Raw genomic sequence first — 11543 nt, 5'->3', positions numbered from 1 at the left:
TAGCCCATCATTGTGTTCAGATCCTAATGCACTGTCATTAGCACTGCTGTCTTTTTCTCCTTTTTTCTATTCCAAGGGCCAGTTTAAATCGCATTGAAATCCTAAATAGCTGGCTTAATTAATGGCTCTCGAAGCTCCAGCCGAGATAATCTCCAGCCGAGATAATCTCCAGGCGACTAAAGCCAAATCGGTCGGCGACTTTCAGTTTTCGAGGAGTTTCGGGCTGGGGAAGGGGACGGAGTTAAGCCGGGCTCTGTCCGGGCACCGAGCGCTTCGCCGGGCCGGGAGGGGAGCGGAGCCGGCTCCCTTAGGTCCTGGCACCAGTAAGACCTTTGGCAGAAGTTTGGAGAAGAGATATGAGGTTGTGGTTTGGGTGCTTTTTCGGGTATTTTTGTTTTGTTTGAGGGTTTGGTTTGATTTTTTCTGCACGTTTTTGGTTGGTTGGTTGGGGTTTTTTTCCTCGTTTTTCCTGCTGATCTGCAAAGGGATATTTTCTGGCTGTGCACGGAGGGGCGATGAAAAGCCCTTGGGTAGGCATGTCACCTGCTTTGGGTGCTGCTTCCCTCTCCTGCTGGGACAGAGGTTGTGTAGAGGTGGTTTATTATGTGTTTTCTGTCTCCCTTTGCTCTATTTCGAGCCGTGGGCTGTCGTGGTCGGCACAGTCCCGGCTTGGCCTGCCCCAGCAGGGGTTTCAGAGCCACGCACACATGGGATGCACAGCACGCAGAGCAGCCCTCGGCGTCCTGCAAGTTCAGGCACACGCCCCAGGAACAAAGTGTGTAAAAGTACAACACGCGTGCACACAGAACACACACACAACAGGTACACAATGTGCACACAACACACACACAACGCACACAACGCACACACAACGCACACAACGCACACACAATACACACAACACACACAACGCACACACAACGCACAATGCACACAACACACAGCGCGCACACAACACACACACAACATACACAACACACAATATACACACAACACACAATGCACACGCAACACAGAGCACGACACACACAACATACAAAACACGCAATGCACACACAACATACAACACAACGCACACACAACACACAATGCGCACACAACATGCACACAACGCACACAACACGCGCACAACAGACACAAAAAGGACACACAACGGACACACAACATGCTATTTTCCCAAACCACTGCCCCAGAAGAGCCCGGGGAGGCACTGAAAGTGCTGGTAAGTTCTTACGGCTGCTGCATAGGAAGGAGGAATGAAGCAGGTGTCTTTTCTTTAAGCTCTAGTTGGGGTTTGGGTCCTATCCTTCACCCCAGGAGCTGTGAAGGTGCTCCTGTACCAGTGCTAATAGATCCCGCTGGCCCTGGGTGCCTGAGATTTAACATCCCCTTGCATGTTGATAACAGTCTTTAAAATTGACTTCCATTAACAATCCCTCTTATATTATTCTGTTTTCACTACAACACCTTGCTTCTCCCAAGTTATTTGCTTAACATTGTCTAAACTTAAAACTCTTAATACTCTTAACAGCCCTAAAAACTGTGTGTAATTAAGAGGCTGGTCTTAAAAAATCTGCTGACCATCCCCTTAGTCCTACTGACTCTTCTGGTTCATATTAAAAAAGAAAAAACTGTCTTGCGCATGCAGGTGTGTCTGTCTTTCCTTAGCATGAACGTTGTAGTGAGGGACATTATCTCAGAATCATTTCTGTTCATGGAAAGAGCTGGATTATGTGACTAGTTACGTGGTGCAAAGTTCATTAACTCAAGTCAAACTAAAGGAATACCCGGGGGGGGGGGGGGGGGGGGGGAGGGGCGGAAGCAGTACTTACTATTTTTCCTGACGAAAGGAGGTGAATTTTAGAATTTTGAATATTTGGTTCCTGAGATTAATGACTGGGTGACATGAGGGTAATTTGGAGAACATTTTAAATTGCTTTTAGACCTTTTGGAACTGAACATGGGATTAAATAATACTAATAAACTCTATACACTCAACTGCTTGCTTAGACTTGCTGTGGGAAAAAAAAGGGAGAGGTAGATTTTCGTGTCTTCATTTTGTACATACTGTAAACTTGCCAGAATTTCAGACCAGAGCAGAAAATATGCTATACACTGGAGACTCCTATGAACAGCACCCGTAGATATAAATAATAGACTAATAAAAAGCATAGCATGTTATTAATATTTTATATAAGATTAATCTGTAGGCACTCATGCGTGCTTACACTTAATAATGTACACAAGCACACAAACATGTATATATCCTGAAAAAGAAAATAAACACTACCTCTGCACTGTTGTCACCAGCAAATTATGATGTTTCCTTCCATAACTGTGTTATATTTATTGGTGAATATCTTGGAGAAAGGGACTACCTTGTCTTGAATTAATGTAAAATACCCATCATATTGCAGCTGTTACAATTAACAAATAAGAAATGACCTTGCAGAGTGTAAAGATGTGTGTATTTATACAAAATTACAGACACATGTTAAAAAAAATATTTGTGTCTAAAGTGCAAAAAAATAATCTGGTGACATCAATGGTTATTTCTCTCAATTCTAATAAAGCAACAGCATTCCTTATTATGAAAAATATAAAACTTGTGAGAATATGGACTTTGTCAGTGAAAAGATGCACAAATACTTAACTCTGAGGGCGTCAGGGAGACTTACGTTTCAGCAGATGCGCAAGAGCATAACTAAATGAGAATAAATCACCGCACTCCAGCCACCCTATCGTCCTCTTCATCTATACAAAGGGAAACCTACAATCAAAACAGACCAAGCGCTTTTTGCGTCCTGCGTTACTGGGATTTTCATTGTGTTGACAAGACTGTTGGGTTAGAGTATGGCTCTGTTGTTCTTGCTGCTGTCATCTACACAACCCATCATCAGCTCGAGTTGGCATTTTGAACTGACTTGTGTTGTTTGATGGGGAGACGGGAGTAAGGAAGGGAAAATACTCTCCCGATGTTTGCCATGACTACCTTTTTCAGTATCACATAGCCTAACTTTTGTTCATTCTAAGCTTGGGAAACAAAGTGAAAGCGCAGTTCACACAAAGGAGCATGTTGTGTTGAGTATGAAGCAGTCAGCTAGAGAGAAAAGGACTGAGCCCCAAAAGTGAGCAAGCAAAAATGAATGCAGCCTTTTACTATTCCCCTCCCTCAGACCTTTTGACAATAATAATAGAATAAGATAGAATCATATAATAGTTTTCATTGAAAGGGATCCTTAGAGGTCATCTAGTCTGATCCCCCTGCAATGAGCAGGGACATCTTCAACTAGGTCAGGTTATATATAATCTCATGAGGTGATTTGGTAGCTGAGGCAATTCAGCATATGGCAGTATCAAGCCCCAGGTCTTTCATCCAAATGCGGTCTGCTGCACAAACTGTATCTCTTCCTCACCCATCTTTTCCCTCTCAGACAATCACATTTGTTGAAATCAACATGAAGATGACAGATCAGAGGGTAAAACTCTGTCATGAAGAAAGAATAAGTAATTGAATAGAGCTGGATAAAAGAGAAGCCCTGAAGAAGGGTTTATGTGCCTGAAATCTTCCCTTCTTTCTTCCTTCTTCCCCCCCAGTCTATCAGCTGTAATATAAAGGATATTCCCCCTTCATCTAAATCTTGTCTTGCTTGTGTCTTTAGACCTCTGTGGCTGTAAGAGCACAACTATCACCATTTACAGTCATCTCTAAGACAGTATCTTATGGCAACAGATGATGTCAGACCAGACCATGTAATCACTTCCCTGTGGGAATAAACAGTTGTCTTAGAAAGAGTCTTTTTAACATTCACAAGCCCATTTCACGTGGTACCCAGAGCATGAAATGGCTGAGGCAATCTGCTGGATGATCCTACCAGTTCTCTCACCTTCTGCCTGCCCTCATTTTCTTTTTTCTGAGCCTTGCAGTAGGATCAGTTGTGTGGGTAACTAGTCAGGGAGCAATGGCACAGTTTTCCCTTCTTTATGTACACTGGTGGGCATATTACTTTGCCACAGCTATGTGTGGGGCTCTTCATCTGATGAGCTGAACATGTCTTATGTTCCCTGGCACCAGAAGCTAGTCTGTAAACATTTCTAAAGCAAGTAAAATCTGCCAGGAGGAATAGGGATCTCCAGGTTGAACTCTTAGACTCATGAAAGGCATTATTTCTCTTCTACTTTTGAGGGCATTTCTTCTGCTTCTTCAGCAGGTGTCTGTTAGCAGCCCACCTCTCAAATATCCCTAATGACAAGACCAGCTCAACAGTTGAACAAGGACTGACTTTTCCAACAACATTGGGATGATGGGAAAGAAATCTGGTTGTTGCCACTGCTGTTTAGCTCACCTGAGACCGTACCTTGTCCTCTCTGCACTGAGCTGCATTTTTCACAAAATCTTTTGTCCACTCCAATGCATGATCAGAGTATGGGGGAAGGGATACACTAAAGTGTGTGTGTTTGGCAAGAAACCTAACCCTTTATCTTCCAGTGTGGCTGCACTTACAATTTCCTTTCTCTTTCCAGCAGCCCTCCCTTTGTTCACTGTCATCCATTTTTCTGTTTACTACCTTCTGTAAAGGCCAGGACTTCATCCATCTCCTCTCCAAGGTGGTGCTTGTGGTAGGAGATCCATACCTTCAAAACTGTACGCCGTTTGTGACAAAGACACTGTTCATCTAGAAAGCACCACACCGCTCTCTGTTGCTGTGTCAATGAATAATTAATATAGTGAAATAATTATATGCAACAGATTTTTAGCTTCTTGTAATTTGAAACTTGCTCTCCGTGTTTCTGGAAAGCAAATGACTTAGACTTATTTTCTTTTACTTTTAACCCCTACCTGGCTTACCTGGAATTGCATTGTTTGAGGTCATGTTGCATAGGCATGATATTTTTAATCAATTTAGACTGTAAACCACTTTCTTCTAAATAGTAATGAGAAGCGCTCCAGTAAATTCTGGTTAGGGTAGGAGCAGATGCAGAGTAACAGGTTTTTGGATTAAAGGAACAGTTACTTATCCGACATAAATAGTGCACATACTGCCTTAACCTGGCAAGAAGATAAACTTTAATATGACACCAATTTCAGTACAGTCTCGCTCAATACAAAATTTACAGACTTACTGTAGTAAATAAATATGTACACATCGCTACTGTTTTCTTGACACTTATATATGTACATGTGTATATGTATTGTGTGGCAGGAGATGCTAAACAAACAAATCTACTCACTGTTAACATTTCAGAAATGCACCTGACAGACCAGAAGTTTGAAAATGTTGATTGAAAATATTTTTAGGTTTCTGTGCAGCCCTGCCTCAGACATAAAAGTAAAAAACCAAAACAAAACACAGCAAAATAAAAAAAAAACCCCACATATCAGGCATGTGGCACCAGACTGCTATATTTATAGAATCATAGAATGGTTTGTGTTGGAAGGGCCTTAAAGATCATCTACTTCCACCCCCCCTGCCATGGGCAGGGACACCTTCCACTAGACCAGGTTGCTCAAAGACCCATCCAACCTGGCCTTGAACACTTCCAGAATGGGGCATCCACAACCTCTCTGGGCAACCTGCTCCAGTGTCTCACCACCCTCACAGTGAAAAGTTTCTTCCTTATATCTAACCTAAATCTACCCTCTTTCAGTTTAAAGCCATTAACCCTTGTCCTTTCACTACATGTGCTTGTAAAAAGTCCCTCTCCAGCTTTCTTGTAGGCCCCCTTCAGGTACTGGAAGGCTGCTATAAGGTCTTCCAGGAGTTTTCTTTTCTCCAGGCTGAACCCCAACTCTCTCAGCCTGTCCTCACAGGAGAGGTGCTCCAGCCTTCGGATCATCTTCATGGCCCTCCTCTGGACTCACTCCAACAGGTCCATGTCTTTCTTATGGTGGAGGCCCAAGGGCTGAATGCAGTACTCCAGATGGCAGCTCATGAGAGCAGAGTGGATTGGGAGAATCACCTCCCTCAACCTGCTGGTCACATTTCTTTTGAAGCAGCCCAGGATATGGTTGTCTTTCTGGGCTGCAAGTGCACGTTACTGGATCACGTTGAGCTTCCCATCAACCAACACCCCCAAGTCCTTCTCCTCAGGGTTGCTCTCAATCCATTCTCCACCCAGCAAGTATTTGTGCCTGGGATTGCCCCAACCCGTGTGCAGGACCTTGCACTTGGCCTTGTTGAACTTCATTAGGTTCGCATGGGCCCACCTCTCAAGCCTGTCCAGGTCCCTCTGGATGGCATCCCTTCCCTCCAGTGTTTTGACCACACCACATGGCTTGGTTTTGTCGGCAAACTTCCTGAGGGTTCACTCAGTCCCACTGCTCATGTCACCAACCAAGCTGTTAAACAGTGCAGGTTCCAGTACCAACCCCTGAGGAACACCATGCATCACTGGTCTCCACTTGGACATTGAGCCATTGACTACAACTCTTTCAGTGCAACCATCCAGCCAATTCCTCATCCACCGAGTGGTCCACACATCAAATCCATGTCGCTTCATTTGAGAGACAAGGATGTTGCGCGGGACAGTATCAAATGCTTTGCACAAGTCCAGGCAGATGATGTCAGTTGCTCTTCCCTTATCCATCAATGCTGTAAACCCATTATAAAAGGCCAAGATATTTGTCAGGCATGATTTGCCCTTAGTGAAGCCATGTTGACTGTCGCTAGTCACCTGATTTCCGTGTGCCTTAGTATACTTTCCAGGAGGATTTGCTCCTTGATCTTGCCAGGCACAGAGGTAAGACTGGCCTGTAGTTCCCTGTGTCTTCCTTTTCTCCCTTCTTAAAAATGGGGGCTATGTTTCCCCTTCTCCAGTCAGTGGGAACTTCACCGGACTGCCATGACTTCTCAAATATGGTGGATAGTGGCTTAGCAACTTCATCTGCCAGTTCCCTCAGGACCCGTGAAAGCACCTCATCAGGTCCCGTGGCCTTGTGCACTTTCAGGTTCCTTAGATGGTCTTGAACCTGATCTTCTCCTATAGTGGGTGGTCCTTCATTCTCACAGTTCCTGCCTTTGCCTTCTGTGACTTGGGTGGTGTGGTTTGAGCACTTGCTGGTGAAGACTGAGGCAAAAAGTCATTGAGTACTTCAGCCTTCTCCATATCCCTGGTAATCAGGTCTCCCATTTCCTTCTAGAGAGGGCCCACTTTTTCCCTAGTTCTCCTTTTATCACTTACGTAACTATAGAAGCTTTTCTTGTTGCCCTTGATGTCCCTGTTCAGTTTTAATTCTATAGGGCTTTAGCTTTTTTAACCTGACTCCTGGCTGCTTGCACAGTTTCACTGTATCCCTCCCAGGTTACCTGTCCTTGCTTCCACCCTCTGTAGGCGTCCTTTCTGTGTTTGAATTTGTCCATGAGTTCCTTGTTCATCCATGCAGGCCTCCTGGTATTTTTGCCTGACTTCCTCTTTGTTGGGATGCATCACTCCTGAGCTTGGAGGAGGTGATCCTTGACTATTAACCAGCTTTCTTGGGCCCCTCTTCCCTCAGGGCTTTAACCCATAGGACTCTACCAAGCAGATTCCTGAAGAGGCCAAAGTCTGTGCTCCTGAAGTCCAGGGCAGCAAGCTTGCTGTGTGCCCTCCTCGCTGCCCTAATGATCTTGAACTCCACAGTTTCACAGTCACTGCAACCAAGGCTGCCCTTGAACTTCTTGTTCCCCACCAGTCCAGCCCCTCCTTGTTTGTGAGAACAAGGTCCAGCATAGCACCTCTGCTCTCTGTCACTTGGAGAAGGAAGTTATCATCAACACATTCTAGGAACCTCCTGGATTGCTTATGCCCTGGTGTGTTGTCCCTCCAGCAGACATCAGGGTGGTTGACGTCCCCCATGAGGACCAGGGGTGCTCCTATCTCTCTATAGAGAGCCTCATCCACCTGGTCTTCCTGGTCAGGTGGCCTGTAGCATACATCCAGTGTAATGTCACCTGTCCTGCCCTCCCTTTTATCCTGAGCCATAAGCTGTTGGTTGGCACCTCATCCATCAGGCAGAGCTCCACACACTCCAGCTGGTCATTGACATAGAGGGTGATGCCTCCTTCTTGTCTCCCCTGCCTGTCCTTCCTGCATCCTTCCATTCCAACACTGCAGTCATAGGAGCCTTCCCACCACATCTCTGTGATGCCAATAAGATCATAGCCCTGTGGGTGTGTGCACGTCTCTGACTCCTCTTGGTTATTCCATATGCTACGTGCGTTTGCATAGAGGCATTTGAGCTGAGCCTCTGGTGAAGCTGACTTACTGGCTGGAGTGGCCGGAATTCCTTTGTGCTGCTCTTCAGGCACTCTCCTGCTGACCTGTGACCCTTCTCCAGGCTCTGAGCATCTATTGCTGGCACTGGCATCAAACTGGTAGGAGCGGGATGGTTTGAGATTCCCCTTCTGCATCATATGCTCATATTTGAGCGTATGAGCTCATTAATTGTATCTTTGAGCTGTGCAAAAATGTGCCTACGTGCCCTTGATGTGTCTATACGTTTGGTGATGCAACATTTGTCTCTGTTCTGTCTGAGAAGTGGACACTAATATGTCTCCTGTAGCATAATTAGAGAAGTCATAAAAAACCCTGTTGTACTGAGTCAGGATCTCACCCATCTGGGATTTATACCAAGAGATGTTTTTTTCTGGTTTTGCTGTCAGCACAAATGTTTAAATATACCTTCAAGAGCCGAAATATTTGGAAAGCAATTCTGTTTGCCGTATGTAAGCAGGCAATATCCTGCCTTTAATGAAGTTTCATCCTTCAGTTATATTCCTCTGTCTCTGCTAAAACTGGAACATACATAGTCACCTTAATTTTAAGAGGGATTACATATGGAAGAAGATAAAGTAAAGTTGTTATTTTTTCCTATTCTATTCTATTCTATTCTATTCTATTCTATTCTATTCTATTCTATTCTATTCTATTCTATTCTATTCTATTCTCATTACAGAATCTGGATTGCAAGCTAAAATTTCTGAGCGTAATACAGTGAGCTCTTGCAGTGCAAAAAGATTAAGGTGTTCACAGGAAAGAAGAAATTATCATGGTAGTTTAAAAAAATACAGTATATTTCCTTTAAATGTGAATGATGAGCACAGATCCATTCTGCTGTAAGAAGGTCTTTATATCATTGTCCTCGCAGAAACCATCTGAACTCCTTCTAGTAGTGAATTGAATTATATGATATTTTATATCACTGTCATATGCAGCTCATTCTTTTTTCTCATCTTTCCCTCAGGGAAGAATTGTGCATGCAGTGGTAAGATTTATTTCTTACACAGAATTTTTTATTGTAGTTAGGTTGGAGAAGGCAGGTCAAAGAAAAGTGTTTTGCACTTGGTGATGAAATACGTGCTAGTCCTTAAGATTTTTTTTTTCTCCCTGGGAGTTTGTACTATCCTTTTGGATCAGTTGCAGAGAAAGTTTTCTCTCTTTCTCTCTCACATATTAACTTTAAGTTAAAAGCTTGGTTTTGCCTGAGGAGTTATTGATCACAGTCTTCACTGAAAGATTTGGTGATCATTCAGCAGTTTTAGACCCAGGCCAAGTAATTGCCACTTTTAAGTAACAAACAATTCCAGAACTAACCTGAGATAAACAGATGTAACTCAATAGATTTCAATCATTAACATCAACTGAGGATTTGACCTAACTTTAGAAGGAGTATATGAGAGTTCAAAGGCATGGAAAGCTGTTCTGGCTGCAAATCACTACGAACCTATAGTGCTGTTGCATCTTTATTGTCCTAAACACTGCTATGAGACTTAAAATGAACATTTCTCATTAGAACCAATGTCCTAAATTTTTCACCAACTGCATTTTTAAAATCCTGAGTGATACCTGACTCTGGTGCAGTCTTATGTTGCTAATCGTACTAGGCACAAGGCTTGAAAGACTGACAATATGCAATTTTTACTGAGCATGAAATCAAATGAAGTAGCCATAATGATCTAATCTTACTGTAAAGTTTATAAGATTTAATAATTCACTTTTCTCAGACTGAAATTTCAATCCATTCTTCTTTCTCTAAGCAGAGGTGTGATGCAATATTTAAAACCAAAACCAAACCAAATACTTCCCCCCTCAAAAAACCCCAACAACAACAGAAACAATCGCAAGTGAAAACCAGAATTGCTCTTCGTGATTGACTTTGTCAAAAAATGGAATAGGAGGTTTCTCCTGCCCTAACATTTCTTTGGTTTTGTAGGTGGCACCTGTGTTGTTAACCCCACTGACCTGTTCTGCTCCGTTCCTGGTCGGTTATCTCTGCTCAGCTCCACTTCGAAGTACAAAGTGACCATTGCGGAGGTGAAGAGACGCCTTTCACCACCAGAATGCCTCAATGCTTCCCTCTTAGGAGGTATTTTGAGAAGGTAAGTTGAAGGTGAGAATACCAAGCCCTAGACAGTGCTGTAATTTCTGTAATTTTATTTTCTACAAATAGGTTTTGTTCTCTTTCCCCACTTGGACAGGCAGTCAGTTTGGGAAGACAGGAGAGGGATTGGGAGTGAACCCTGTTTCTAGGAAAATTTTCAATAAATGAGAAAAATGAAGATTGTGTTGACATTTTTCACTGAAAGCTTACATTTTTCAGTGAATTGATTTTTTTTTTTACCCCCTCAGTTCAGTTGCCTGTCAGAGATGAATAATTGTCTCTTTGCCTTGTTTTGAATGAAAAAAAAAGATGACTCAGTGTGTGGAAAACTTCACCAGAGCTACAGCCTGACTTCTTGCTGAGAAACTATTTCAAAGTAAATTGTTTTACCAAGTACAGTTACAGCCCTCATTCATCAAAAACCTAAAACACGGAGGTGTAGGGATGCCTTTTTCCCCTGTTTTCTCTTGCATGCCTTTTGAGTACAGAAAAGATAAACTTTGCAGAATATGCTGGTTTTATTTTTCTTGTTGTGAGATGCTGGAGGGGAAGCAAGTAATTAAGTAAAATTTTGCCTCTGACCCTTCACTGACCAGAGTAGACACCTGCAGAGAGCAGTAGCAGAGGGGAGGGAAGTGGCAGACTGTGCCTCACATTGCAAGTGGAAAACAAGGAGGCAACTGTAATTCAGCTGTGCATGCGTAAGTCGCAATGTCCCTGACACGTCAGCTTATATGGCATAAGCTACTTGAATGCCCTTTGATCAAAACTAGCTGGAAAGTCATAGGCTATTTCACTGCTGTCACTGAAGGCCACACTGATCCCCGTACTTATACTGAAAGTCATTTTAACCAACCTGTGATATTCTGAGATATGTAGTAATCCAAAAGCTGTCTCGAGCCACCTTGCAGAGTCAGGACTATAGATCATCAAATTGTTTCAGAGGTATAACCTCTATTTACCTGCCTCTATAGGCATTGAAATCCAAAACCTATATCCACAAAACTTTTCCTCTGTTACTGCTTCACCTTGGAGAGGCCTTCAGCTAATAGTGACAGAAATATTCACTTTAAATACTCATACCACAGAATTGATCAATACCAGTACAAGCTATTAAGAATGCAAGGGTATCAGCCTGAACGTGGGGACTCATTTCTCTCTTCTGTTAAAATGCTAGAATGAT

At 43.2% G+C, this 11543-nt stretch overlaps 1 protein-coding gene across 1 annotated transcript in view; it reads left to right on the top strand.

Annotated features, from left to right (window-relative positions):
• TFAP2D (transcription factor AP-2 delta) overlaps nucleotides 1–11543 on the top strand; it is a 51039-nt gene that overhangs the window by 7626 nt on the left and 31870 nt on the right. Inside the window, exon 3 of the mRNA XM_075086592.1 lies at nucleotides 10193–10358. Coding sequence (XP_074942693.1) covers nucleotides 10193–10358 — 166 coding nt within the window. The remainder of the gene's footprint in view (nucleotides 1–10192; nucleotides 10359–11543) is intronic.

Source organism: Phalacrocorax aristotelis, chromosome 3 (assembly GCF_949628215.1).
Source record: "Phalacrocorax aristotelis chromosome 3, bGulAri2.1, whole genome shotgun sequence".
Taxonomy (NCBI): domain Eukaryota; kingdom Metazoa; phylum Chordata; class Aves; order Suliformes; family Phalacrocoracidae; genus Phalacrocorax; species Phalacrocorax aristotelis.
This window is presented reverse-complemented; position numbering and strand designations above follow the sequence as displayed.